Source organism: Pelodiscus sinensis, chromosome 12, assembly GCF_052426305.1.
Source record: "Pelodiscus sinensis isolate ZL-2025 chromosome 12, ASM5242630v1, whole genome shotgun sequence".
NCBI lineage: Eukaryota > Metazoa > Chordata > Testudines > Trionychidae > Pelodiscus > Pelodiscus sinensis.
Genome location: NC_143063.1, coordinates 6931182 through 6958599, shown reverse-complemented (window position 1 = coordinate 6958599; position 27418 = coordinate 6931182). Strand labels below are relative to the sequence as shown.

At 50.8% G+C, this 27418-nt stretch overlaps 1 protein-coding gene across 2 annotated transcripts in view; it reads left to right on the top strand.

The window, feature by feature from the left end:
- The window catches only part of PLLP (plasmolipin), a 35356-nt gene that overhangs the window by 5173 nt on the left and 2765 nt on the right, over positions 1 to 27418 (top strand). The window contains exons 1-3 of one of the 2 annotated variants that reach the window (XM_075940380.2): positions 3650 to 4284; positions 21187 to 21360; positions 24448 to 24570. In XM_075940380.2, coding sequence (XP_075796495.2) covers positions 4132 to 4284; positions 21187 to 21360; positions 24448 to 24570 — 450 coding nt within the window. In that variant the 5' untranslated portion in view covers positions 3650 to 4131. Of the gene's footprint in view, positions 1 to 3649; positions 4285 to 21186; positions 21361 to 24447; positions 24571 to 27418 lie in introns of those variants that run through there. The other variant, XM_025186386.3, reaches the window with a different exon arrangement.

Genomic DNA, 27418 nt, shown 5'->3' with positions numbered 1-27418 from the left:
TGGCCACTGTTGTTCATTTTGTCACCATTCACTCCATCGCTCTGTTGCCGATGGCCCTGCACCGTCACCTTCTGCTGCCACCTGCCACTGTCACCTCTGCAAGTTGGTCTCTGGAAGTTCCACCCAGCTCTCGGTGATTTCAGCTGAGCTCTCAGTGGGGGAACCTCGCTGCTAGGGCAGTCTGGGCTGTCTCTTACACAAACATTGTACCCACAGGAACACTGTCCCCACCGCAGGACTAAGCTCTTAGACCTGATTATCAGTGATTTCAGCTGTAGTGGTCACTTAACAAAACAAAAGACTATCTCTGGAGCCTAATCAGCTCTGTCTTTAAACAGTGGAGAGGGGCAGGTCAAATAGTACTTAGGACTCAGACAGACCATCAAGCAAAACACCTGTCCCCACCCTCGCTCTTGATGCCCTCAGTCAGTACAGGTTGGCTGTGTCTAGACTGGCCAGTTTTTCCGCAAAAACTTCCCAACTGTCTACAAGGGCCGCTTGAATTTCCGCAAGAACACTGACTTCCTACTGTCTGAAATCAGTGCTTCTTGCAGAAATACCATGCTGCTCCCATTCTGACAAAAGTCCTTTTGTGCAAAAGGGCCAGTGTAGACAGCTCAGATTTGTTTTGTGCAAAAAAGCCCCGATGGCGAAAATGGCGATCGGGGCTTTTTTGTGCAAACGCGCATCTAGATTGGCATGGACGCTTTTCTGCAAAAAGTGCTTTTGCGGAAAAGCGTCCGTGCCAATCTAGACGCTCTTTTCCGAAAATGCTTTTAATGGAAAAACTTTTCCGTTAAAAGCATTTGCGGAAAATCATGCCAGTCTAGATGTAGCCGTAAGTATAGTTCTACTGCCCTTTCCTCATACAATAAGAACAACATTTCATTCCCCTCCCCACCCCTCCTCCAGCATTCAAGCAATTTGTAATCCAACCCCAGCCAAAATCTATCACTTGGGCAACACAGCTCTGTTTGCTGTAGATTAGGTGTGAATGTAAATACAGTCTGGTCCTGAAGCCTTTCCCCCCAGCTCATCACTAGCTGTCAGGGAGAGCTCATTTGTACTTTGCTTACAAATCATAATTTGAAATTATTAGGTTGGCCAACATCACCACAATGAATGCACTGACATTGTCATAAAAAAGAACAGCTGTATAAGGAAGCTACTCTATGTTCATACTTTTCAAATCTATTATACTTTTTCAGATACACATATCTTATCATACACTGTATATGCTTTTAAAGTGTGTATTAATGTTTCAATTTCAATTCAAATTTCCAATCACTTAATTGGCATGTAACTATTTTGCAAAACTGGGGAGGGGTTGGGGAAATTCAGGGGGGGCATACACCCCCATAGGGGGCATGTAGGGAAATACTTGCTCTGAGCTCACTTGCTCCTGTCCATCAGTGATTTCTGTGGAGTTATTCCTGATTTACAAACAGCTCCCATGCAAGCAGGCCTGCCTTTGCCACATTAGATTTACCCCATCAGGTTCCTAAATGTGGCCACTGAAAGAGGCTGGACCCAAATGTGCTGTCCCTTGGTGTAAAGGAGCAGCAATGCCACTGGTGAGAAAGCAAGGTGAGAGAGGAATCAGACCCAGCGCCTTGATTAGGCCAAGGACAGAGAGCAAGTAATTGGAAAACCCCAGGGGGCAGAAAGGCAGAGGAATCCATCATCTCTGCCTCCTGGGAGCTCATCAGCAAGAGAAACAACAGAGCCACCAGGAAGCAGGATGAAAATGATGCCTTTGTGTACACGCCGCACCTTGGCCCGCAAGGTCAGAGCAGCAGCGCTTTGTTTTCTCTAAATGCCTGGTTTCTGAGCAGTTGGCTTCAGGGCTGCCAAATCTAAGAACTGTGTCCGGAGGGGAGGGGAAGGAGAGGTTGGAACCCTCTTCGCTAATGATATATTTACTGTGTGTCATAACTTCAGCAGGAGTTCTGTCTGAGTAAGGACTTTGGGAGCTGTCTCTCCAGGGTGAGGCTAACAAGCTGGAAGCCCAAGGTAGAAATGCAGGCGTGTCCTTCTGAGGCCTGACCCATGGAATCTAAAGGCCTGGCGATAACAATGGACCAAACCCAGCTGCCGTGATTCAGTTCTTACTCAAACAACCCTCCCTTGGGAGTCAGTAGATGCCTTGATTGTGTACAGGTTGTGTAAAGGGAGCTTGATTTGGTGCTCAGTACTAGGAATAGACAGTAATGACACTTTGAGTGTCTAGAACACCTGATGGCCACAGTGGTTAAATGGGCTGTAAGGCCTTAGGGTGCCTGGAAGGGCAGAAGGATACTGTGAACAGTGATAACCCCAGTCCCCTGACCTTTCTGTTGTGAGGCTGTAGCACACAGGCCCCAAAGACACTGCCTGCTGCACGGTCTGTATCACGGAAGATCTAACACGTGGTGATGTACCTTATGCAGATGTAAGGGTAGTGTGCGTTAGAGACAGAGACAGCTGAGCATCAGGCGTGATGATTTCAATGGGAGACAAACCGACTGGCAATTGGTCGGTTGTTATACTTTGCAGCACACATTGCACACTGTGTAGCTAACTAACTTTCTGAACACCATGTGCTCTGTACTTTTGCCTGACTCTTCAGGGTTGCCACTGACCGTGTTTGCTGACACCAGAAAACTGCTCATTTGGAACAAACCTTTTCTCACTTTTCTGCAGTCCTGGTAATAGGAAGGCAGGCCCCTGGGAATTTTGCCAATGACTTTCAGGGAAGTAGCATGAAGTCTTTTGAGAGCAGTTTGCAATGTACATGCTTTGACTTTCCAGTGCTTCCAAGAAACAGTGCAGAATGAGGTGTTTAAATATTCCCATGTCTTGGAGCAGAAACAAAATGATTTTTTCTCTCTGGTTGGAACTGTCTCTCTCACTTGCAGCATGCGGTTCTATTGCACCCTACCACATGGTGCTAGTGGGCTTTGTAAAACAGTCCTCATTCTGATCTTGCTTAAACCAACTTAACACTGGCAAACAGAGGCCAAGGACACCATTTTATCCCCTGGCTAATAGCCTTTTATGGACCTAACCTCCATGAAATTATCTAGCTTCTCTTTAAACTCTGTTATAGTCCTAGCCTTCACAGCCTCCTCTGGCAAGGAGTTCCACAGGTTGACTACACCGAAGTGTCAAGTATTTAGGGCCCTGATCCTGTGCCCATTGAAGTCAATGACAAAATTCCCAGCCACCTCAGTGTCCACAGCTCTGGGCTTTAATATGGATTCCTGCTTTCTCATGACCCTTTATCCTCCTCCAGTGAGTCTCAGTCAGGAGCATGTGTAAAGAGCATGCAGAAATTTTCGAGGGGTACAGCAACCCATCTAAACATTTGCCTATTTTACAGCAACCAGTGCAAATTAAAAGTTAGTACAATGACTTGTTCAGAGGAGTCTATATACTTGTTCAGAGGAGTCTAGATACTATACACTGGTAGGAAAGGGCATATTTATATTCCAGCGGATTTATTTGGTAACCAGGCGGACGCAACAGCCATTTCAGTAATAGGGTGCCTGGCACGTTTGGATGTCTGATTTTGTACGGATCGTGGGGTAGGCCGGGCAAGTCCGCCTCCGGAAAGGGTCCCGCAGGCTGGAAAGGGAGAGGGACTCTGCTGTCAGGTCCTGCAGGCAGAACAGGAACTCGTGACACGGACAGCCAGCGCCCAGGCCAGGACTGGAATGACACGGGCAGGAGCGCAGCGGCAGAGGCGGCTGGACAGACCGGCAGGCAGACACGGCAGGTTACTGTGTAACTAGGCGGATTCGGCTGGCTAGCTGGCTCACCTATTGCCTTCTTTCCAACGCAAACCCAGCCCGCCCTTCCTCCGGAGAGGCCGCCCTGCCCCGGATCGGGCCCGCGCTGCTTGGCCCGGCGGGCGCCCAGGGGTGAAGCGGCTCCCGGGCTCATTGCCTTGAACTCCGGGCGCTTTGGCCGGCGGCGCGGCGGCCGCTTGGCTCCTGTCCCTGGAAGCGGCCCGGTCCCTCCCCGCCGCGCAGCGCTCCGCGGCGCACCGTGCGCCCTGCCTCGCCGGCACCATGGAGAGAGCCTGAGCCGGCGGCTCCCAGCGCCCCTGAGGACCCGGCTGTCCCGCTCGCCTCCCCCGGCCCCGGCACCATGTCCGAGTTCCCAGCCAAAGTCAGCACCCAGACCAGCACCGCGGCGGGGGCGTCCGGCCGCGGCAGCGCCTCCATCCCCGGCCTGGGCTCCCTGGCCCTGGACCCGCGCTTCCTGCGCTCCTTCCTCGGGCTGCTGATGGCCGCGGAGCTGGTGAGTGCGCGCGGGCCGGGCAGCGAGCGAGGGGAGACCCGGAGCGGCTCGGGCTGCCCCGACCCCCCGGCGAGCGAGCCCGGGTGCAGGGCTCAGCCCCTGGAGCTTGGGCCAACCCCGCCTAGCGCCCCGGGGCCCCCTCCAGCGCGGCCGGGCTGTAAGCAGCCCCGTCCCCTGTGGCTGGGGCTCGCGCCCGGAGCCTCCCTGCCCCCTTCCACACCTGTTCGATCGGGAAGGATCGTGCGTCTCCCGTGGCCAGCAGCCCTGATTTCCGGGGGGGGGGGGTCCAGGGAGCCGCTGTGCCCCGCTGGAGCGGAGCCCCCCACTCGCGGACAGGCCCCTCGCCGCGGGCTGCAGACTTATGGCCCCGGGGGGTTCCCCCTCCCGGCATTTCCCTTTACCCAGATTCCCCTTTTGTCTGTCCGTCCCTCCGCCAGAATCCCTGATACTCGAAACATTTGCCCTTTCGGCCAGCGCGCTCCTTTCAGACAAAGGGGCAACCCCGATGCCACAAATTCTGAGCACTTCTGTGTACTGGGGAATCTTACAGGGCTCCGTGATCGCATTAGGGAAAGGATCAAAGCCAGGTGTTCAGGGAAGCCCTGAGCCTTAAAATACTGGGCTATTCCACAGTACTGGCCTCCAAGAAGTACAGTTGTGAGGGCTTTAACCAGGCTTGGCATTATTGGTTTAAAAAATAGCTAATGAGAGAGCAATATAATAATGATATTTTTAAAAGCTTGACAAAAATTATGCTTGGACATGTAATTGTGGGAGAAAAGTCTACACAAGTCTTAATGGCTTGATTCTCAGCTCACAGTGTGAATCAGGAGTAAGTCCTGTGACCTCAGTGGTGTTTCACTGGAGTAAAATCAAAGTGGCAATGTTTGAATGCCACAGAAAAACTGCAGGCCTGATTTTGGTCTAAATCGGTGCTTCTTTTACACTAGTGCGACTCCTCTGACTCCAGCAAATTACTGCTGATTTGCACCAGGGCCAGAGGAAACAAAACCAGGATTCCAAGCTCCAGGCCAGAGTTGCAACACAGTAACAGAGAAAAACTTGGCCCCAGCATTTTTCATTGTGTTACAGGATGATCCACTCTGCTACAAACTCTGCTATTGTCATGCACCACCTCCGCTTTGCATTCCGATTGGAAGGCAGGAAAGGTTGTTTCGTCCAGTGGTACAAGTATCCTTGGGGTACTTGAGAGAAGACTGGGGGGGTGGGGTACGTCAACAACTGAAATTTGGAGAAACCTGAATTTTTGTTTTAAGTTTTACAGTGCTTTATTATTTTTGTACTTTTTACACCCACAAATTTCATCGCCCACCTGGCTACGATTAAGTTGTTTAAACAAATGTGTTGCAATGGTAGAAAAAAAATGTGTGTTTGAAAATTGTAGGTACTGGGGGTACTTATACTTTTTTTAAAAGGGGGTACTTTATAAAAAATGGTTGAGAAACACTGGTTATGTCACTAGCATAGTCAAAATGAACTACAGTGGTCTATTGCAGAGCAGGGGACAAGTACCATTGCCGTTTGGCATAGAAGAAAGGGTCACAGCACTTCCAAGCAGACTGGCTGCTGTCTCATGTTTAAAGCACATTTCAGTGTTCGGAGTCTTTTCCTGCAAAGAGCTATAGCTGGAATGTGGTGGAAGCTGGAGGAAAAAAGAATTGCTCTGGTTGGCTTCCCCTGCAAAATAGACACTGGACTCTTTATAATGAACCAGCCACTGCGACCAAATTAGAGACAAAACAAGAAAGACCCCTAATAAAAAGTAGAGTCTCATCATATGACAAGACAAAAGATTGTGTTTGCTCCATATATCAACCAAATGACAAGTACATTTTGTCCTGAAAGATAAGCAGCCCAAAGAAAAGTGTCTCATGAGGAATAAAAGAAAGTGTTACAGAAATGTCATGCTGATAACACCCAATGAAGATCACTCTTGTTGGCATAAGAAACTCCCTCCAACGGGTACTAAATTACACTCAGTCCCTAGACCAGTGGTTCCCAAACTTTTTGGCATCACGCCCCCGTTTTTGATTTTTGAAAAACCCTCATTCCCTCTCCCCCCAAATAGCAGCAAAACTTCTTGAGCAAAAAAAAAAAGGGGGGGGGAAGGAACTGAACAAGGCAGCAAAAAAACTTGATGGGGGGGGAGGCTCAGTTGTTTCACGCCTCCCCTGGAATTTCTTCATGCCAGTTGGGGAACCCACACCCGCCTAGACAATCTGATGTGGAATCAAATCAAGAGCCACCTCTGGAAGATCCGTGTGTGAGGAAGTGTGAGTGTCTCTTAATTTGAAAGAGGGCTGTAGTGGTTAGAGATCATAGAATCATAGAATCACAGGACTGGAAGGGACCTCAAGAGGTCATCGAGTCCAGCCCCCCGCCCTCAAGGCAGGAAAGGTCATATCACTCCCCCGTTCATTCCAGTACCTCTGCCAGTGCCCCTTCCCCACAGGCTTTGCACCCACTCTGTTATGTGAATTGGTTCCATTTCCTAGCATCTGTTAGCCTAGAGCTCTTTAAATGCCAGGGGGAACTGTAGGGATAAAAACCATCCATTAAAATGGTTCCTTGGCCATGTGACTATTGTCTTATTACTTGCTCCATCTACACAGGGTCTATTCCATCATACATGCCCCAGCTCCAAATAGAACTTGGTTAGTTACTTCCCAGTTCCCTGGCACTAGCAGGTGCTGCTGATTTTTATTTTACTAAGCTGGCCCTTAAGCCATTCAGGGCTTGGAAGGTCAAAACCAGCAACTTGAACGGCATACAGGAGTGAATGGGCAGCCAGCGTATAATATGCTGCCACCGAAGTGTAATGAAATATGCACCTAGGGATGAAATCGCCACATTCAACAGCAACTTCTGAATGTTCTTCGACAGGCAAAACCAATTAGAGGGGGTGGCCAGACCCTGCCGAGGAGTGGATGTCCAAGCAGCGAGGGACTAAGTGCTTTAGGCTGTGTGGGGGAAAGGAAGGCAATAGACTTCCAAGAGCAGACCCGGGTCCAGCCCTCCCACTTCCCCTGCAGTGCTTGCTCCTGCTACTCAGCATCACTTCCATCCTGAGTGGACTAAGCTGCAACCACCTTGCTCTCACCCTCTCCCACTGTGGGGAAACAGCTACAGTTGTGGAGTTAATGAAATGGTCTCTTTCCGCTGGAGCACCGCCCACACCCTGCTGACAAAATTCATTTGTAAGCCCCCTGTCCTTCTGAACCAGCATCTCGTCTTCCAGCAGCAGGCAATGGCAGGTGCCCCAGAAGGATTGAAGAGAACAGAATCATTAAGTGATCCACCCCCTGTTGTTCATTCCACGCTCCTGGCAAACAGAGGCTAGAGACACCATCCCTGCCCATAATAGCCATTGATGGACTTAACATCTGTGGATTGATCTAGTTCTTTTTTGAACCCTCTTATAGTCTAGATCTTCACAAAATCCTCTGGAAAGGAGTTCCACAGGTTGACCGTATGTTATATGAAGAATTACTTCCTTTGGTTTTTTTAAACCTGCCTATTAATTTCATTTGGTGAGCCCTATTGTTTCTGTTAAGAGAAGGAATAAATAGCACTTCCTTAGGGTATGTCTACACTACCCCGCTATTTCAAACTAGCGGGGTAATGTAGGCATACCGCAATTGCAAATGAAGCCCGGGATTTGAATTTCCCGGGCTTCATTTGCATAAGCCGGGCGCCGCCATTTTTAAATCCCGGCTGGTTCAAACCCCGAGGAGTTCCATGAGGAGTAACGGTAGTTCGAACTAGGAAGCCTAGTTCGAACTACCTAGTTTGTGCCGCGTGTAGCCGCGCGGCACGGGGTTCGAACCAGCCGGGATTTAAAAATGGCGGCGCCTGGTTTATGAAAATGAAGCCCGGGCAATTCAAATCCCGGGCTTCATTTGTAATTGCGGTATGCCTACATTACCCTCCTAGTTCGAAATAGGAGGGTAGTGTAGACATACCCTTATTTACTTTCACTGCACCAGTCGTGATTGTATAAACCTCCATCAAATCCCCCCTTAGTTGTTTCTTTTCCAAGCTGAAAGGTGTCAGTCTTTTAAATCACGTTTCATACAGAATTCCAATTAGAATTTTTACTGCCTTTTTCTGATCCTTTTCCAATTTGAATGTAGCTGTTTTGAGGTGGGGTGCCCAAATCTGCACAGAGTATTCAGATTGTGGGTGTACCATGGATTTCTATAGAGGCAATATGATATTTTCTGTCTATCTATCTATCCTTCCCCTAATGATTCCCAACATTGTTAGGCTTCTTTTGACTGTCGCTGCACAGTGAGTGGATGTTTTCAGGGAACTATCCACAATGACACCAAAATCTCGTTCAGGCGTAGATCCAATGAAACCAGACTGAGAAGGGGTCTGGAATACAGAGGGAACTGGAGCTGCCTTGATTTCTCAGGATCTTTTCAGACAGAAGGATTACAAAGTGCTTTGCAGGTCCCATATAGGAACTATTTACTCACCAACAAAATGCAGCCACCTCTGGGCTGGAATGTGGCAGACGTGCACTAGGGATGTAAAATCTTGGTTAATCAGTTAACTGGTTAAATATTAAATTTAATCAGTTAACCAATTCAATGGGGGCTGCTGTGGCTGGGCTGGACCTGCTACAGGCAAGGAGTTTCACTGGCCCACGAGTTAACTATAACCAGTGAGCATCACCTAACTGGGTAATCCTTACGGGTTAACCATTCACATTCCTAATGTGTAGTAGTGTTCAGTAATTCTACACAGTAGTTTAGCATAGGAAATAAAGAAGCAGCAATTATTCAATTGATATGAGAGGGGGAATTTTAAATGGGCAAAAAGAAATTAGGTAAACTGGAAGTTGGCTAGGTCTTTAATCATATCAGAGTGTTTCTGTTGTCATTCCCAGTAGCCCCATTATAATAATAATAAAAAAGCCATGTGGTCTTTTAATCAGCACAGGTGGTTAGAGAACTCAGGCCTTATCTCATTCACAAGACCCAGTCTTCAGTAGCATAGAGCCCTTCACACCAGCCAGGGCATTGCTTCAGTGCTGCCTTAGGGGATTAGGTTTGCCCACCTCTCTTGGGTTTCCCTGTCAATCTCCTATCACACCACTTATCCCACCCCATGCTGCTGAGGTAAATTGGAACTGAGTTTTGAGATTGCGATGAAATGCTGGTGCTGTTCAAACAATAGCAGGGAGCACATCGCCATGTGGCAGCAGTCCAGTATACATGGGGGATGATTTAAATCTAGGTTTCCAGAAGCATAAACGGCCCGATTTTCTAACATATGTCCAGAGAACTGTGCATGCAAAAGTGTGCGTGCAACTGCATGTCTGCTTTGTGTGTGCAAACAGAAACCGTGCATGCAAACAGCCAGTAAGCATGCCCCATCCTGGTGCTCTTCTGTCACATCAGGCACTTGCTTCATGCCCTGGTTTTTCCATGCCATTTCCTCCCACATGTTTTAGAGTATCAGGTCCCCAAACCATTTTTGGGGCCCAGGAAACATCATTCTACAGTGACATCACATTGGCACTGTGCCAAGATGCTGCAACACAAGTGTGACAACCTGGCGTTGCAGCTTGGTCCCAGTGGCCAATGCTTAAAAGGTAGCAGCCATGGGGGGGAGGGGGGGTCATGGTGCTGAGCTGCTGTGAAGAAGGTAGGTTAGAGGTGGCGCTAACATGCAGCAAGGCCACTGTTCTGTACTGTCTTCTGCTCTCTGAGCGCCTTGTTAACAGTTGTTTCTAATGCGTATTTGCAATCACAAGTGCTGGGAAAAAGGAGGCATTGTCCAGACTGAGGCAGGAGCAGAGACTCTTGGAACTAGGCCCTTTGTTCTCTAGAAAGACAATGACTTGTGTGTCATAGCGGTACTTTCTCAACAATGAGCAATGAAGACTTACCAAGAGTCCATGGGGGTAAATCAGGGCCACAGCCAGCTGCTTTCAGAGGATCATTCTGCTCTATGACAATGGAGGCTTAATGGATTCATAGTCATCCCTCATGCCCATTTATCTCACAACCAGAGCCGAGTCTCAGTCAGGACCCTGGGCCCTATAGGGACATTCCCATGTGAATTTGTGCTCTGCAGCCTCTAATATGGGCTGATCCAAAACCCAGGATCCAATTGTGCTCGAACTTTGGGAATGCTCTGGTCATAGAATCCTAGGGCTGGCAGAGGCCTCAGCAGTCATTGAGTCCAGCCCCCTGCCCCAAGCAGGACCAATCCCAAATAAATCAACCCAGCCAGGGCTTTGTCAAGCTGGGACTTAAAAACCTCTAGGGATGGTGACTCCACTACTTCCCTAGGTAACCAATTCCAGTGCTTCACCACCCTCCGAGGGAAATAGTTTTTCCTAATATCCAACTGAGACCTCCCCCACTGCAACTTGAGACCATTGCTCCTTGTTCTGCCATCTGTTGCTATTGAGAACAGCCTCTCTACATCGTCTCGGAAGCTCCCTTCAGGAAGCTGAAGGCTGCTATCAAATCCCACCTCACTCTTCACTTTTGCAGCCCAAATCCCTCAGCCTCTCCTCGTAGGTCATGTGCTCCAGCTGCCTAATCATTTTTGTTGCCCTCTGCTGGACACTCTTCACTGTATCCACATCTTTTCGATAGTGGGGGGAGCCCAGAACTGGACACAGTACTCCAGATGTGGCCTCACCAGTTCCGAATGAAGGGGAATAATCACTTCTCTAGATCCACTGGAAATGCCCCTCCTAATGCAACCTAATATGCCATTAGCCTTCTTGGCTACAAGGGCGCCCTGTTGACTCATATCCAGCTTCTCATCCACTGTAACCCCCAGGTCCTTTTCTGCAGAACTACTACTTAGCCAATTGGTCCACAGCCTGTAACAATGCTTGGGATTCTTCCGTCCCAAGTGCAGGACTCTGCTCTTGTCCTTGGTGAACCTCATCAGATTTCTTTTGGCCCAATCCTCTAATCTGTCTAGGTCACTGTAGACACTATCCCTGCCCTCCAATGTATCTACCTCTCCCCCTAGCTTAGAGACTCATAGACTCATAGACTTTAAGGTCAGAAGGGACCATTATGATCATCTAGTCTGACCCCCTGCACAGTGCAGGCCACAGAATCTCACCCACCCCTCCCAGAATAATCCTCTCACCTATGTCACAGATATTGAAGCCTTCAAATACTTTGAAGGCCCCAAGATGCAGAGACTCCTCCAGCTGTGATCTGTGCCCCATGCTACAGAGGAAGGCGAAAAACCTCCAGGGCCTCTGCCAATCTACCCTGGAGGAAAATTCCTTCCCGACCCCAAATATGGCAATCAGCTGAACCCTGAGCATGTGGGAAAGACTCACCAGCCAGACACCCAGAAAGTTCTCTATAGTAACTCCTATCGTCCCTACATTGACCTATTTCCCACTGATAATGAATGGTCAATTAGTTACCAAGATCATGTTCTCAAACCATCCCCTTATCATAGAATCATAGAACTGGATGAGACATCAGAAGGTCATCAAGTCCAGCCCCCCGCTCTTGGCAGGACCAATCCCATCTAAATCAACCCGGCCAGAGCTTTGTCAAGCCGGGACTTAAACACCTCTAGGGATGGAGACTCCACTACTTCTCTAGGTAACCCATTCCAGTGCTTCACCACCCTCCTAGTGAAATAGTTTTTCCTAATATCCAACCTGGACCTCTCCCACCATAACTTGAGACCATTGCTCCTTGTTCTACCATCTGTCACTACTAAGAACAGCCTCTCTCCATCCTCTTTGGAACCTCCCTTCAGGAAGTTGAAGGCTGCTATCAAATCCCCCCTCACTCTTCGCTTCTCCACACTAAACAGACCCAACTCCCTCAGCCTCTCCTCATAGGTCATATGCTCCAGCCCCCTAATCATTTTGGTTGCCCTCCGCTGGACCCTCTCCAATGCGTCCGCATCCTTTTTGTAGTGGGGGGCCCAGAACTGGACACAATATTCCAGATGTGGCCTCACCAATGCCGAAAAAAGGGGAATAATGACATCTCTGGATCTGCTGGCAATGCTCCTCTTAATGCAACCTAATACGCCATTAGCCTTCTTGGCTACAAGGGCACACTGTTGACTCCTATCCAGCTTCTCATCCACTGTAACCCCCAGGTCCTTTTCTGCAGAACTACTACTTAGCTGGTTGGTCCTCAGCTTGTAACTATGCTTGGGATTCTTCCGTCCCAAGTGCAGGACTCTGCACTTGTCCTTGTTGAGGGGTGCAATCCATCCCCTCATCCAGGTGATTAATAAAGATGTTGAACAAAACCAGCCCCAGAACCAATCTTTGGGGCACCCTGCTTGAAACCGACCACCAACCAGATATCGAGCATTTGATCACAACCCGTTGGGCCTGACAGTCTAGCCAGCTTTCTATCCACCTTACAGTCCATGTATCCAATCCTTAACTTGCTGGCAAGAATTATGTGGGAGATCATATCAAAAGCTTTGCTAAAGGTATATCACATCCACTGACTTTCCCACGTCCACAGAGCCAGTTACCTCATCATAGAAGCTAATCAGGTTGGTCAGGCACAACTTGCCCTTGGTGAATCCATGCTGACTATTCCTGATCACTTACCTCTCTACCAAGTGCCTCAAAATGGTCCAAACTTTGCTGCTCAGGCCTGTTTCCAGAATGAGGTTGCCAAAGGATGTTGTGAAGACCAGGACTTTAACAGGGCTCAAGAAAGAACTTCTTCTGACAGCGCTGAAATTGCCCGGCGCATCTGGAGGTAGCACAGGCCTAGTGGAGCGTCTCGTCACTGCAGTGAAAGCTCCAGTTAGTGTTGCGTGGCCTAGGCAGCTGCTTTATCAGGAGTTTGCTCGCACTGCCCTGCGCAGAGCTTGTGTTAAATCATCACTCACCGCATGGGGTAGGGGAATTGCTCGGCAACCCAGGGCTTTTAATGTCAGCCAAAAGACAGACGCAAGGTGGGGGAGGTCACGTCTTACAATGGACCAGTTTCTGGTGGTGGAAAAGCGCTCAGCTCACCCATCGCGTCGCTCTCCTGCCTTCAGCTGGCATGGCGGCACCAACACTGCACGTAACCCAGTTGCATAAGTGGGTCCAAAGCCTCTAGCAAAGTCGGATGCTTGGGTGTAAGAATGGGCAGCAGGAAGAGGAGCCAATCTGCTCTTTTCTGACCGGGGAAAAACAACCACCTAACCGTGGCGTGGGCCAAAGGGTTGTGGGCAATGGGAGATTGTGCCTGGAGGTCCTGGGTGCAGGGGAGAATTAAATCAACAGAAGAAATTCCCCAGGAGTTTGATCCCTCAACGAGCGTGGACTATAAACACCTCCCAGCTGAGCTGTGGTTGGGGTCCAGGGCCGCTCTGGACCAGACGGCTCCCACGTGTGTTTGGTCTCTGGTAACTGGCTAGCGGACGGGGCTCATGCTGCTCCTGAGCATCCAGGGTACCAGACGGGGGTATGGCAATGTACACGCTGGGGTTTTGTTGCTGAGGTCGCAGCTGGCCTGGGGGGCTCAGGAGCATTGCTCCATGGACGGGCAGTTCCGCTGCCATCACGGCTGGGGAGACGAGTCGGCTGCCCCGATACATTGGCCAGTGAGCAGCAGGCAGCCGTTGAAGTGAAGGGGCCGGAAGGTGCTGCTCTGAGGGTTGCCAGTTTTGGATAGAAATATTCCAGGAGGCAAGTTAATCTTCCATTCCTGGAGCCTTCAGGCAGTCCTGCAGGGCTGGCCTCCCTTGCTGCCACGGAGCGGTCTGGGGACACTGGCCAGGCTGGACGCCCAGTGGCCAGCCACTGCTGGGAGGGAGCTGCATGGAGCAGCCACCATTTTGCTTTGGGGCACCATCTGCATGATCAGCTCTGGCGATAAACATCAGGCTCCGCTCCCACCTCTAGCTGCTGGCCGGGGGAGAAGCTGCTTGTACCTTTTCCCGGCTAGCGCGTCCTGGTCTCCACTAGCCACGTCTGGCAAAGAGCCCCCTGCAAGGAGGGGAAGGAGAAGAGAGGCCCTGCAACTTTACTGCTCCCCACCCTCAGCTCTTTGGGTCCCCTGCTCTCAGAAACAATTCCCAGGCCGGCTGAGCCATGCGCTGTGGGGAGAGGGAATGCTTGTGCACATATAATAAGTGTGCCTGCCTGGGCTGTGCACACTTGAGCACGCACACATAGGTGTGCACCTGTACGGACGTGTGCATGAATACGGGGGCAGAGCAGTAAGCAGGCAGCTTCTCCCCTCTGGCAGCACTCTTGAAGGCCGGGGGCTCGCTCCTCTTCCGAGAAGCGGCAGAGGCTGAGCTGACTTGGACAAAGGAGCAGGACACAGATGATGTGCTCCCAGGCTGCCCCCAGGAGGAGGGGAGACAATGGGACCTGAGTCCCCAGAGAGGGATTGTGTTTCCTGGCAGGGCAGGCGCAGTGTTCGCTGGCACAGGGATAACCATGGAAACAGCTGGGAACAGGTGGCAGCGCATTGCTCAGTCCCAATGTGCACACAGGAGCTCTGGAGGCAAATACACAGACATTGCTGAGGCTTTGGTGGGTGCCCCGAGATGTTCCCCAGTGACGCTGGGGCATGGCCAACCCAGCATCGCTGTAATAACAACGGGGCCTGAGTTGCGAAGTTCGGGTGCAGGCCCAAGCCAGCCTAAAGTTTAGGAGAGTTCAGATCTGCGCTTTGGGCTCCTCTGTGCTAACAAGTCTCCCAGCAAGTAGTGAGAGGAACTGACCTGGCTCCCAGGTGTCTGGATTTTGACTGGAAAATCCGGCTGAAAATGGCACTTGGCAGTGTCTGATCAGTAGAGTTGCCAGGAGTCCGGTATTCACCCGGACAATCGAGCATTTTCGCCTCCTGTCCAGTAAAAAAAAAAAAATCAGAAAATACCGGACACCTAAAGGCTGTGTCTAGACTGGCCAGTTTTTCCGGAAAATCAGCCGCTTTTCCGGAAAAACTTGCCAGCTGTCTACACCGGCTGCTTGAATTTCTGCAAAAGCACTGACTTCCTCCTGTAAGAAATCAGTGCCTTTTGCAGAAATACTATGCTGCTCCCGTTCGGGCAAAAGTCCCTTTTGCACAAAACTTTTGCGCAAGAGGGCCAGTGTAGACAGCACAGATTTGTTTTGTGCAAAAAAGCCCCACTCACGAAAATGGCGATCGGGGCTTTTTTGCAGAAAAGTGCGTCTAGATTGGCCACAGACGCTTTTCTGCAAAAAGTGCTTTTGAGGAAAAGCGTCCGTGCCAATCTAGACACTCTGTTCCGAAAATGCTTTTAACGGAAAAGTTTTCCGTTAAAAGCATTTCCGGAAAATCATGCCAGTCTAGACGTAGCCAAAATGTCCGGTATTTTCTGATTTTTTTTCCCCATCCAGGAGGTGAAAATACCGGATACCAGGCAACCATAGCGCCCAGGCCCAAGCCTCCCTGGGCCCCGACACCCCCGGCCCCCGCACTCCATGCTTACCTGGTTCCGCAGGGAAGCTAAGTTCTGGCTTGAACAAGAACACAAAATGGCCACCGGCAAAAAGCCTAAAGACCAAGGGGTAGCAGTGCCTCCCCTGGGTCTTAGTGCTCAACCGCTCCCCTGGTCCTACCCCTATTCTAACTGCACTCTGAAAGGGGCCATGCTGTCTTAATGCTGTTTTATTTATTTATTTATTTATTTATTGCTTAATAAGTCTTGGTGTCCTTTTTTTTTTTTTTTGTTCAACAACTTTGGTCTTCTCCCCTCATTGCTTTTTTTTTCCTCAACAGAATTTTTTCCCTGGTGGGTTTTTTTTGAGGGGGGCCATGTTCGGTATTTTTGGTTCAACCATCTAGCAACCCTACCAATTAGAAACAGCAACCGGACCCCAAAAGCCCAGCAGCCACCTGCAGAAGCAGGGGCGACATGTAGGGGGGACATGCAGGGCCAGATGGCCCTGCTGGGGTGGGGAGAGGTGCTTTGTCCTCCTCCCACTGCTGTCTCCGCCACTTCCTACAGCCAGGCTCTCCCTTGTGCAGGCAACTGCCAGGCTGGCTGGGCAGTTGGGCTGTCACGTGACCCTTCTGCTCCCTGCTTAAGCCAGGATGCCAGGGTGACAGGCTGAGTGTGCTGGATACATGTGCAGAAGGGATGGGACCTCTTAATGGTCTCTCTAATTTTTCCATCTGTGTGCAGAATCAATTTTGTTATGTGCACCAAGGCATATGCAGATGTGCACCATCAATAGAAACCCACGCTGTGGGCAATCTGCTAACCAGCAGGGTGGGGTTTGAATCTCTTCTCTCTCTCCCAAGCACACAGCTTGCAGGGAGTACTGGGGACCACCCGCTTCTCCCAACGGCTGCTTTGCTCTGGGTCAGCGTGAGAGCCCAGTACGGCAGCTGGGCTACCTGAGAAAGTGGCATCTGGCTGCCCTCCCCCTCGCCCTGCCCTGCCCCGCCCTGCCCGGCCCGAGTACCAGAGACAGGCACTGAGCATGCTGGGGAGCAGGGGCAGTGGGAGGAGAGAGCCTCGCCCCACAGGTACCTGTGCGGTGGGGAGTGTGGGGCAGTCCATGGGCTGGGCGCAGAGTGGGGGAGGGGAAGAGGAATGAGCAGAGGGTGGGGCCTTGCGGGAGGAGTAGAGGCAGGGCTTCAGGGGAGGAGGTGGAGCAGGGGCACTCAATTTCCTTAAATTTGGAAAGTTGGCCACCCTCCTCCCAGTTGCATTGACATCAGTGGTGCAGAACAGTTCACCATCCCACCGGGGACTGTTCGATTAGCAGCAGCAGGACGGAACGCTCAGACCTGCAGGGCTCTAGTGACCAGTAACACAGGAGAGTGTCAGCGCACAACAGCTGTTTATACTCTGAGCTGGATGCACGAGTGCTCCCCAAGCCTGGCAAACACGGGCAAGCAGGAGCTGTTATGGGTTGGACCTCGCTGGTCCTGGACCCTTGGGACCTAACAGCCCCCAAATGAGGGGCTTTGCCAGACCAGGAAAGGTCCCTCCCCTCGTGGCCGTGCTGCCACCAGGCTAGGGGTCAGCCTGCCCCCACTGCTGCCTCAGCCCCCTGGGGCTCTCCCCGGCCCTGCTGCTGCCTGGGCCAGAGCTGTGCAGTCAGGGCAGAGCTCCACAGCCGGCTGGCTCCAGAGCTCTGCAGCCGGGGCGGAGGGATGGGGCTGGAGCTCTGTGGCCCAGGCCAGAGCTCCCTGGCTGTCACTGGGGCTGGAGTTCCCTGGCCTCTGGAGCCAGAACATGGTTGAAATTCCACAGCCAGGAACGGGGCCAGAGCGCCCTGGCTGCCAGAGGTCCACGGCGTGTGGCCAGACTAGAGCTCCCTGGCCACGGGATCCCAGGGAGCTCCGCTGGGGCGAGAACTTCCTGTGATGCCACCCATCCATCTCCCCTCTCCACACACACACTTTGGGCTCCCGGCTGTGTCACCAGCGCCCATTATGGCGCTCCTGCCTTGCCGCCAGACCATCCTCTTCCTGGGCTCTGTGTCCAGGAATGGCTGTGGTCCATGCTGGACCACAGAAGTTGCTAGATCAGGGAGTATTTGTTTTGCGGGGATGCCTAGAGAATCCATCGGTTTTGTTCTGCTTGTGCAGTACCTGACATAATGGTGTCTTGGTCACTGATTAGGGCTCTTAGGCACGGTGGTAGTACAAAGAATAAGAGTGCAAGGTGCTGGGCATAGATGAGATGGTCCCTGTCTCTAAGAGGTTGCACTCTTAATAAAAAGTGAAAAGGGAAACTGAGGCACAGAGGGGCAACATGACTCACCCCAGGTCACTCACCAGGTGGGTGGCAGAGCCAGAAATACAGCCCAGGAAGTATGGCGGCTGCAGACAGAATTACAACTCATTGGAAAGTGAAAGCATGGTTCAGATGTGAAACAGCTGGTCAGCAGGTGTGTCCAGGTTATGAGCTATTGAACAGCTGTTGCCTCTGCATGAAGGGCTCCTCTCTGCGGTGTTTATTATACTCATCCCTTCTTAACTTCTTCTGTCCAGCTTTTATTTTTCCCTTGTCCCAATTCTTCTCTGTTTGCTTTATTATTCAGTGAGTAATTAGTGTGACTAATATTTGGCCGACAGGTATAGCCCCTTTGTGTTCTACCTGCCTTACGTCGCTTGGTGACTGTATTTACCCATGTCTCAGGAGGGTCATTTCAAAATGGTGCAAGGTGTTGTGCTACTGTAGTACGTAAAGCTCTAAATAAAACAGCTAAATTCTCCTGCCCTGTGACCGGTCACTGAGCTCAGCTGCTGCCTTCCCCAAGATATAAAAGCCGAGCTGGTGGGAAGACAGGGCGTTTGGAATTCTCTCCCCACGGACAGTCAAATTAAACTAATTCTGAGCACTCGGCACCCATAGACCTCAGCCTGGCTAAGCACTACTAGCACTATTGACAGAAGGGGAAACTGAGGCACGGAGCAGTGGAAGTGACTGGTCTGTATCATGCAGTCAGTGGCACAGATGGGAGAAGGACTGTGGTCTCCTGATGCCAAGGGCAGTGGATAATCTCCTTAGCCTGGGCCCACGCTTTAAACTGCCCCCTCCCCCAGCTTCCCATGGTTCTCTTATCACCATGGGCGTTGGCGTATGTATTGCCTGTTCCTGCTTATTACTCATCAAGGCAGGTCTGGGGCAAGTGCCGCCGGCAATGCCTGTGACGTGGCCCAAGCCTGGCAGCCGTGCCTAGTGCTGACATACCCAACCATGGTTTCCATTGCCCTAGGCAGATCCCTAGTTCAGCCGGTACGGAGGCAGATCTCAGCCCTCTCTGCCCTGGGGGGATGATCCTGGCCAGCTCCCTTACTGTGGGGAGGCCCGTGTTGAGGATGGTTTGTCTGGGGGTCTGGCACTGCTCCTGGTCACTAGGATTAGCTCTCAAGGTGCAGGCCCCCGCCCGGCGTTAGCAGGCCAGCCCTCTGTCTCACTTTCTGGGCTGCAGCTCCCCTCTCGCTCCAGGACGCTCCGCATCTTCTCTGTGACAGAGCCCTCCAGCTCGCTCACGCCGTGTTCTCCTTTGGGGGGCCAGTCCCCGGCAGTTCCCTTGCACTGCCTCTGGTCTATCCCGCCCCCCCGGGGCTGGCCTACCTCCAGGTTCCAGTCCGGGGACCCTCAGGGATTCCTCCCTCTGCTTGCACAGCTCCTTCCCTGGACTGAATCTGGCACACTGGGTCCCTTTCTCTCTGTGTGGGCACCAGCAGCAAACTCTCCTCCCAGGAACAGCGGGGGACTGGCTCCCTGAAACCCCCAAGCTTCCTTTCTCAGCAGCCCTGTGTAGGCCCCTGGCTCCCTGCCTCTCCTTGCGCTCAGGAACCTCTCTCCAACCAGCAGCCTCTGGCCTAAAGCTCCCCAGTTTGCAGCATAATTAACAGATTGGGCCTACGGTCTTGCAGGGCTAGTGTGGGGCACTCACCCCTCCCTTCCCCCCCCTTTCCTTCCACAGCCCATGGCTCCATAGTCTTTCCAGCCTTTTCTTCCTCATAGTAGTGCTCCCCACCGATTACTGTGCAAGACTTTCCAGGAAGTCCCTGGCTCTTCAGAGGCTATTCCTGCAGGGCCTTTGGCTAACCCGTTTCCTCATTCCATTGCTCCCTGTGTTTACAGTTCTTTAGCGTAGGACACACACCCTGCTCACAAGGAGTGTCCAAGCCACGTCAGACAAGCCACACACAAGACAACAGGTCATGGGAGGGAGGAGGCAGGATCCCTCCAGATAAGACCAAAACGCAGGATGGGACTGCTGAGCAGCAGCTGGTTTTAGGGAGGAATTTGGAGGAGAGAGGGTGGATGAAGGGAGGGGCAGTGTTCTAGGCCCTAGGATGGTGGGGGTTAGACTGGGGGAAACAGAACCAGGGCAGAGTAGAGGGACTGCTTGAAAAGGGAAGCAAGAGCAGATAGGGCATGTTACCTGGGCCTAGTGAGGAGCGGGTGGGCTGAGATCCCTGGCTAGGAAGTGCTATGTCAATATCAGCCATTGTTACTAGTAATTATTCTGATGAGTAACAGCAATCAATAATTCCCCCTCTCCCCCCGGAATCTCAGGGCCCTGACAGAAAAAAGCAAGGCCAGCCTTACCCGGATGGAGGACGCTCGTTCCATTAGAAAAACCCAGCCAACCCCCCAGCAGTGCAGTAATCACTGCCAGTGTCTATAAACGATTGTGAGGAACCAAAGCAGGGAAGAGGCCTGGGAAAGTGCTGTGCCCATTACGGGGCGTGTCACACAATGACCATGCATCCAGCTTCCCTGGGGTCTCATCAACCCAAAACACATCACGGGAGGTGCCGTCCTCCTTAAAGGACTGACAAGAGATGGCAGATGTGAATGGCAACCTGTAAAGGGGGATACAGTTGTGCGTTTGTACCATTGTATTTGAATAAGGACTCAAAGAGGGTGTTTCTTGTTTTTGTTTTTTGGGGGTTTTGGTGTTTCTTTTACATTAGAAATTGAAAGTCTTCCTGAAAAATGCTATGAACTGCTTGTAGGGTTATAGCTTCACAGCTACCAGGCAATTAAACCCGATTAATCAAGAGGGAAAGAGATTTACAGTCAGGCTTATCGGTCTCAGTTCTTTTTTGTTAACACACCATTTAACTCAAATGCCTAAGCAAACAGTTGGGAGACAAAGATCTCTTTGCTAAAGAGAAGGCATCCCCACCCCATCAAGTAAGAAAGCTAACAAGCCATATTCTGAGGTCTGGGAAAAGTTCTCCAGCAAAACTGGGGAAAGTGTAGGCTTGACATTCCAGAGACATGTATCTAGAAAAGAAACCAAAAGTGCTTAAAAACAATACATTTGATAAAGTTCATTAAGGGAGGGCTGGACCCTGCTCTCATTGACATCAATGGCAAATGTCCCTGAAGGAAGACTTATAAAGATTTCTTTGTTTCCTTTGCATTGATCATGTTTTCCTTTCTGTTCCTCAGGCATTTGGCTTGCTGGTGTGGGCGCTCATCGCAAGTACGGCCTACCAAAACATTCCAGCATTCGGCTGGGTGATGTTTGTAGCCATCTTCTTCTGGCTGGTAACAGTCATTCTGTTTGTGACGTATCTACTGCAGCTGCAGATGAAGCTCTACATGATCCCTTGGCCTCTTGTGGTAAGCCCGTGTCGCTGGGGATGCCTGGTGTATTTCACAGGGGAAATCATTCCGTGTCAAATGATCTTAGGGGGCTGACAATTCCATACATAGGGTTGCCAGATGGTTTAACAAAAAATACAACTCCCCCCCCCCAAAAAAAAAACACGGGGGAAAAATTCTGTTGAGATTAAAACAAAGGGGGAGACAAAATTTGTTGAGGGTGGTGGAATCTCCCTCTCTGGAGATATTTAAGAACAGGTTAGATAGACAGACATCTGTCAGGGATGGTGTAGACGGAGCTTGGTCCTGCCTTGAGGGCGGGGGGCTGAACTCGATGACTTCTCGAGGTCCCTTCCAGTCCTATGATTCTATGAAAAAACTCGGCATGGCGTCTTTAAGAAATGCTTTGCTTCTGAGGCTTTTTGGCCCTAACAAGCTGCCAGCGGCTGCCCACCATTTTGCCTCCCTACGCTGAGCCAGACATCTCCCCTGCGGAACCTGGTAAGCACCCGGGGTTTTCACCTCCTGGGCGGGAAGGAATCAGGAAATACCAGATATTTTAGGTGTCCGGTATTTTCTGAATTTTTTTACTGGACAGGAGGCAAAAATACCGGATTGTCCGGCTCAGTTCCGGACCCCTGGCAACCCTACATCCAAGCACCTTTGCTAAAGAGCTGCTGGTGCAACACTAAGCCGAGCCCTGCTCTCAGACCTGAAGAAGAGCTCTGCATATAGCTTGGCTCTTACCAGTGCTCCCTGCCCATAGAAGGGAGTAGGGTTGCCAGGTGTCCGGTATTTTCTGAATTTTTTCACCAGACAGGAGGCGAAAATACCGGACACCTGGCAACCCTACACACACTCAGCAACCGGGCCTAGCCCTTGGGCCCCCCTTCTGAGCCCCCCGGACCACCCGCTTACCTGGTTCTGCAGGGAAGCTGTCTTCTGGCTTGATCAGGAAAACAAGATGGCAGCTGGCAAAAAGCTTTTCTTAAAGGGGCCATTCTGTTTTATTTTTATTGCTTAACAGAATTTTTTCCCCAGTGGGTTTTTTGGGGTGGGGGATGGAGGGGTGGTGTTCAGTATTTTTAGTTAAACCATCTGGCAACCCTAGAAGGGAGCCTAGATCACAAAACATCTGAGTCCAGTCCAGCTCCACTCCCCACAGCCCGATTACACTGCTCAGAGCAGGTGGGGGTCAGGCCCTGTATGGCTACTACCAAGAGCCACCAAGCTGGGAATGACAGGGGAGGCATCAGAGCCTGCTCTGCAAAGCAGCCACCTGCTACCCAAAGGAGAGAGGCAGACCCCAGGGCAACAGAATAGCAGAGCAGGGGGCATGGCCACGGGGAACTCTGAACTCAGCCAGTAGGCGTGGGTAGGAAGGTGACTCCCCCATAGCCAGGTCTTTGGGTGTCCCAGTGGGAAGAAGCAGAAATTCCACCCCAGTCGGTTTTGGCTGAGCGCCCATGGGAGGTGCCTAAACGCAACCACATTGAACTGGCGTGGGAGTTCTGATGATACAAGGAATGCAGGACAGGGTCCCAGAATAACAAAGTAACATGTCCAGGCAATAGTACAAAAAGGGCTGGGCCATTTAGCTCAAAGCCTGGGAACGAACTAGTCTGGCCCATATAAGGCTGCATGGAGTGCTCCTGTCTTCGAAGCTCAGGCTGATTCCATGGGCAGCATTAGGGGGTTTTATTTCCAGTGCAGTTCCCAGAATTCCTTCTTTTAACAAACCCCATTTGTTACTGCACCCACTCCATGACCAAAGTGGGAAAGATACGCTGCCCTGTTAGTTATCCACCGGCGTAGTCACTACTTACTCCAAAGTGGCTCTGTTTGTGCCTGACATTCGTCATGTTCACAAATATTCTCCCTTCACTAGCTCTTTAGTTTTCTTCTGTATGCTGCTGAGTCACGGGACTTTTAAGACTCCCCGAAAGCTGCATTATGTCTGGGATTCCACAGATCCCCCTGCAAAAATCCAGACCTGATTAGAAACATCACTTTAACCCTACAACCAAGTTTTCAGACACTTCTGACATGAGGATATAGGCCACGCTTTACTTGTTATTGCAACTCAGCACTGAGCACAAGCAAAGGATGCATTTGAATGCAGCAATCGATTTGTGCATAACACACCTGACACCTCGGGCTCAAGGAAAGCTCCACACTTCAGATATTTAGACCATCACAAGAACACCTAGGCATAATAGGCCTGTTCAGAATGTAATGCTGCTTCTGTGTCCTTCCCCATGCACAAGGGGGGTTTCTGGTGTGGCTATCAGAAGTGAAGCAGCTGAAGTGTTGATAATTAAAAGTAGACATCCAATTGAGATGCCCAGAGGAAGCTTGCCTCTTTTTATCGCTGTTTCAGTCTGAGTGCAAACTCAGTCTGAGGACAGTGCAGGCAGTATTAGACATTTCACATGCAGAAGGACTAGAAACATTTTGGGGCCAGTGTTCTGGGAAGAAGAACTACAGAAAGAATCTGTTAGCTTACTACCTGCAGAGAGGTACCAGTTTAACAATAAGTTATTTTTAAATGTATCTGATTAAACATATGTAAAAAGCTCAGGCAGCTGCTACCTCTTGCAGTATTTGTTTTCCCTTTAAGAACTTGCATGTAAATATGGGGATATTTTGAGATTTTTTTTAAGTGAGTTTCTAGCTCTCATGGTTTCAGGAAAAAGGGTGAAAAATGTGCTCTCCAAGGGCTCAAAAGCTAGAAGGCAAAGCAAAAGACCCCAACCATGGATCTAAAAAATCCCACAAGTTGGAGCCTATAGTGTTTGCAGCATAGCCATGAACGTCACCAGCTTGTAGTATGACTCTGTAACACGATAATAGTCTCGTCAGCTCAGGCAAAACGGAGCTGCATTATGCTTCTGCCAGCTGCTACACAGAGCTCCGAGAGCGTCATCAAAATCTCAGTAGAGTCGTGGGGAAACCTGGCCTTGCCCATCTCTTTGAGAATGGGCTTGTCCAACCTAAGATCTTTGCAAAACTCTCGGGATACTACAGCTAGGAGCAGAGCCAAGACTCAGGAAGAAAAGGAAGTAGATTGGTGCTTTTGTATAAAACCTCTTTTTCTTTCCGTAGTTAGTGATCTTCAACGCAGCTGCAACTGTCCTGTATGTGACTGCTTTTATTACCTGCTCTGCCGCCGTTCAGCCTTCATCAGACAGGAATTCTGGGGACTACAATAAAAGAGCTGCTGCATCAGTAAGTACAGAACATGCGGGGTCCCCTGTTTTTCATATTGTCTCTGCTAGGGGATCCTTCGCCTAAGCCTTGTATCTGCTGCACAATTAATTCAACCGCCATTGGGTCGACTTACAGTCGCTGCTGCCGTTGCTGTGTTTTTTCATGTCCACACAGTCCTTCTGCCAGTGGAGCGCGTCTTTATCAGGAGTGCTCCCACTGGCAGCAGAGGGTCAGTGTGGGGTGCTCTCAGCTGGGCCCCGACTGCTCGGCGCTGGGGACACTGCATTGCCCTAATTACATCCACCTGTTTCTTGTGGAGGTGGAATTCCAGCCCATGTCAGTCGCACGCAACGCTGTAATGTAGACACAGTCGGGTGGATGCAAGCTGCCTTACGTAGATTTCACTGGCCCTAGACACCTAATGACTCTCTTTCCACCTGAGCGCCAAAGCAAGCAGGAAAAGCAGTGAGCCTGTAAGATGAGTGAAAGCGACCCAGCTGGAGAGGACAGTGATGTGCTTCCTGGCTGGTGTGTTCCCTTCAGTCTGTGGCCAAAACACTTGGCTCTCTGGGACAGAGGATCTCTGGTTTCAAGGTGCAGACCCAAGGCAAAAGAGAGCAGTCAGTGTAAAACCCCATCCACACTGACCAGGGAAGCTGTTAGCACCTGTCCAGCGAGGTGCGCTGCCTCAGAGCAGGGCTGCTGGCAACACGGGTCTGTGCTGGGGACAGGGAGCCCTGCCATCAGCTGACCTCCTCTTACCACGGCACCACCTTCCCTTCAATTCCACGTCAGTGGCATCTCAGGGCTTGCAGCTTCCACACAGCACACCCAGGTGAGCCTCTCCCTGGCTCTTTGGCATCTCGCTTTGCTTGCCTCTCCTTGTACTCTGCCAGGATCGTCTCCATCCACCTGCTGGCCAAACACAGCTTCCCCCTGCTGTGCAGCACCATGCCCACTGCCTTTCAAAATGCCAGCCTCCTTGCCGTTCGTCCCATTCTCCCATGGCTGCCTCCGTGCTGTTCAGCATTCTCCTGCCCACGCGCACCAGATCACTGGTCTCTTGCAAATTCCTGCTCAAGCCCAACTTCTGCTGTGATGCCTACAAGAAATCAGCCAGCTAATGATGGTTCAGTGGCAGAACAGCTGAGGTCCATGCAAAATGTACAATAAAATCCAGACAAAGCTACTAATCATCCCCCTTCCTCCCGCCCATGATGGTGCTACAGGTTTCCCTTTCCCACATCCTTTAGCTCTTTGTCTTGAAGACTAAGCTCTCCAGGGCAGCAACCCAATGGTCTCATGCTTGGACCATACTTAGCTCATCACGCAGGCGCAACTGCAACATACCTGTCTGCCAAGCCCGGTACAGCTTGCCTCTTTGGCTGGATCACCCAGCTACAAGTGCGGTGCATTTGGCCTGCCAAAGAATCCTAGGGCTGGCAGAGACCTCAGGAGTCATCAAGTCCAGCCCCCTGCCCAAAGCAGAACCAGCCCCAAGTGAATCAACCCAGCCAGGACTTTGTCAAGCCAGAACTTAAACACCTCTAGGGATGGAGATTCCACCCCCTCCCTAGGGAACCCATCCCAGTGCTTCACCACCCTACTAGGGAAATAGTTTCACCCTCCTAATATCCAACCTAGACCTCCCCCACTGTAACTTGAGACCATTGCTCCTTGTTTTGCCATCCATCGCCACTGAGAACAGCCTCTCTCCATCCTCCTTGGAACCTCCCCTCAGGTAGTTGAAGGCTGCTATCAAATCCCCCCTCACTCTTCCCTTCTGTAGACTAAACAGACCCAAATCCCTCAGCCTCTCCTCATAGGTCATGTGCTCCAGTCCCCTAATCATTTTTCTTGCCCTCCGCAGGACCTTTTCCAGTGCAATCACATCCTTTCTGTAGTGGGGCCCCCAGAACTGGACGCAATACTCCAGATGTGGCCTCACCAGTGCTGAATAAAGGGGAATAATGACATCTCTAGATCTGCTGGCAATGCTCCTCCTAATGCAACCTAATATGCCATTAGCCTTCGTGGCTACAAGGGCACACTGTTGGCTCATATCCAGCTTTACATCCACTGTAATCCCCGGGTCCTTTTCTGCCAAACTGCTGCCTAGCCAGTCGGTCCCCAGCCTGTAACAATGCTTGGGATTCTTCCGTCCCAAGTGCTGGACTGTGTACGTGTCCTTGTTGAACCTCAACAGATTTCTTTTGGCCCAGTTCTCCAATTCACTCTGGACCCTGTCCCTACTCTCCAAAGTATCTACCTCTCCCCCTAACTTATTGTCATCTGCAAACTTGCTGAGGGTGCAATCCATCTCCTCATCAAGGTTATTAATAAAGATGTTGAACAAAACTGGCCCTAGAACCGATCCTTATGGCATTCCACTTGAAACCAACCGCTAACCTGACATTGAACTGTTGATCACTACCCATTGGGCCCAACAACCTAGCCAGCTTTCTATCCATACTCTCTTAACTTGCTGGCAAGAATATTGTGGGAGACTTTATCAAAAGTTTTGCTAAAGTCAAGGTTTAGCACATCCACTAATTTCCTCATGTCCACAGAGCCAGTTACCTTGTCATAGGAGCTAACCAGGTTGGTCAGGCATAACTTGCCCTTGGTGAATCCATGTTGACTATTGCTGATCACTATCCCCTCTTCCAACTGCTTCAAAATGGATTCCTTGAGGATCCCCTCCAGGATTTTTCCTGGGACTGAGGTAAGCCTGACTGGTCTGTAGTTCCCTGGATTGTCCTTCTTCCCTTTTTTTTTTTTTTTTTTTTTTTTAAAGATGGGCACTACATTTGCCTTTTTCCAGTCATCCGGGATCTCCCTGATCTCCGTGGCTGCGTCTAGACTG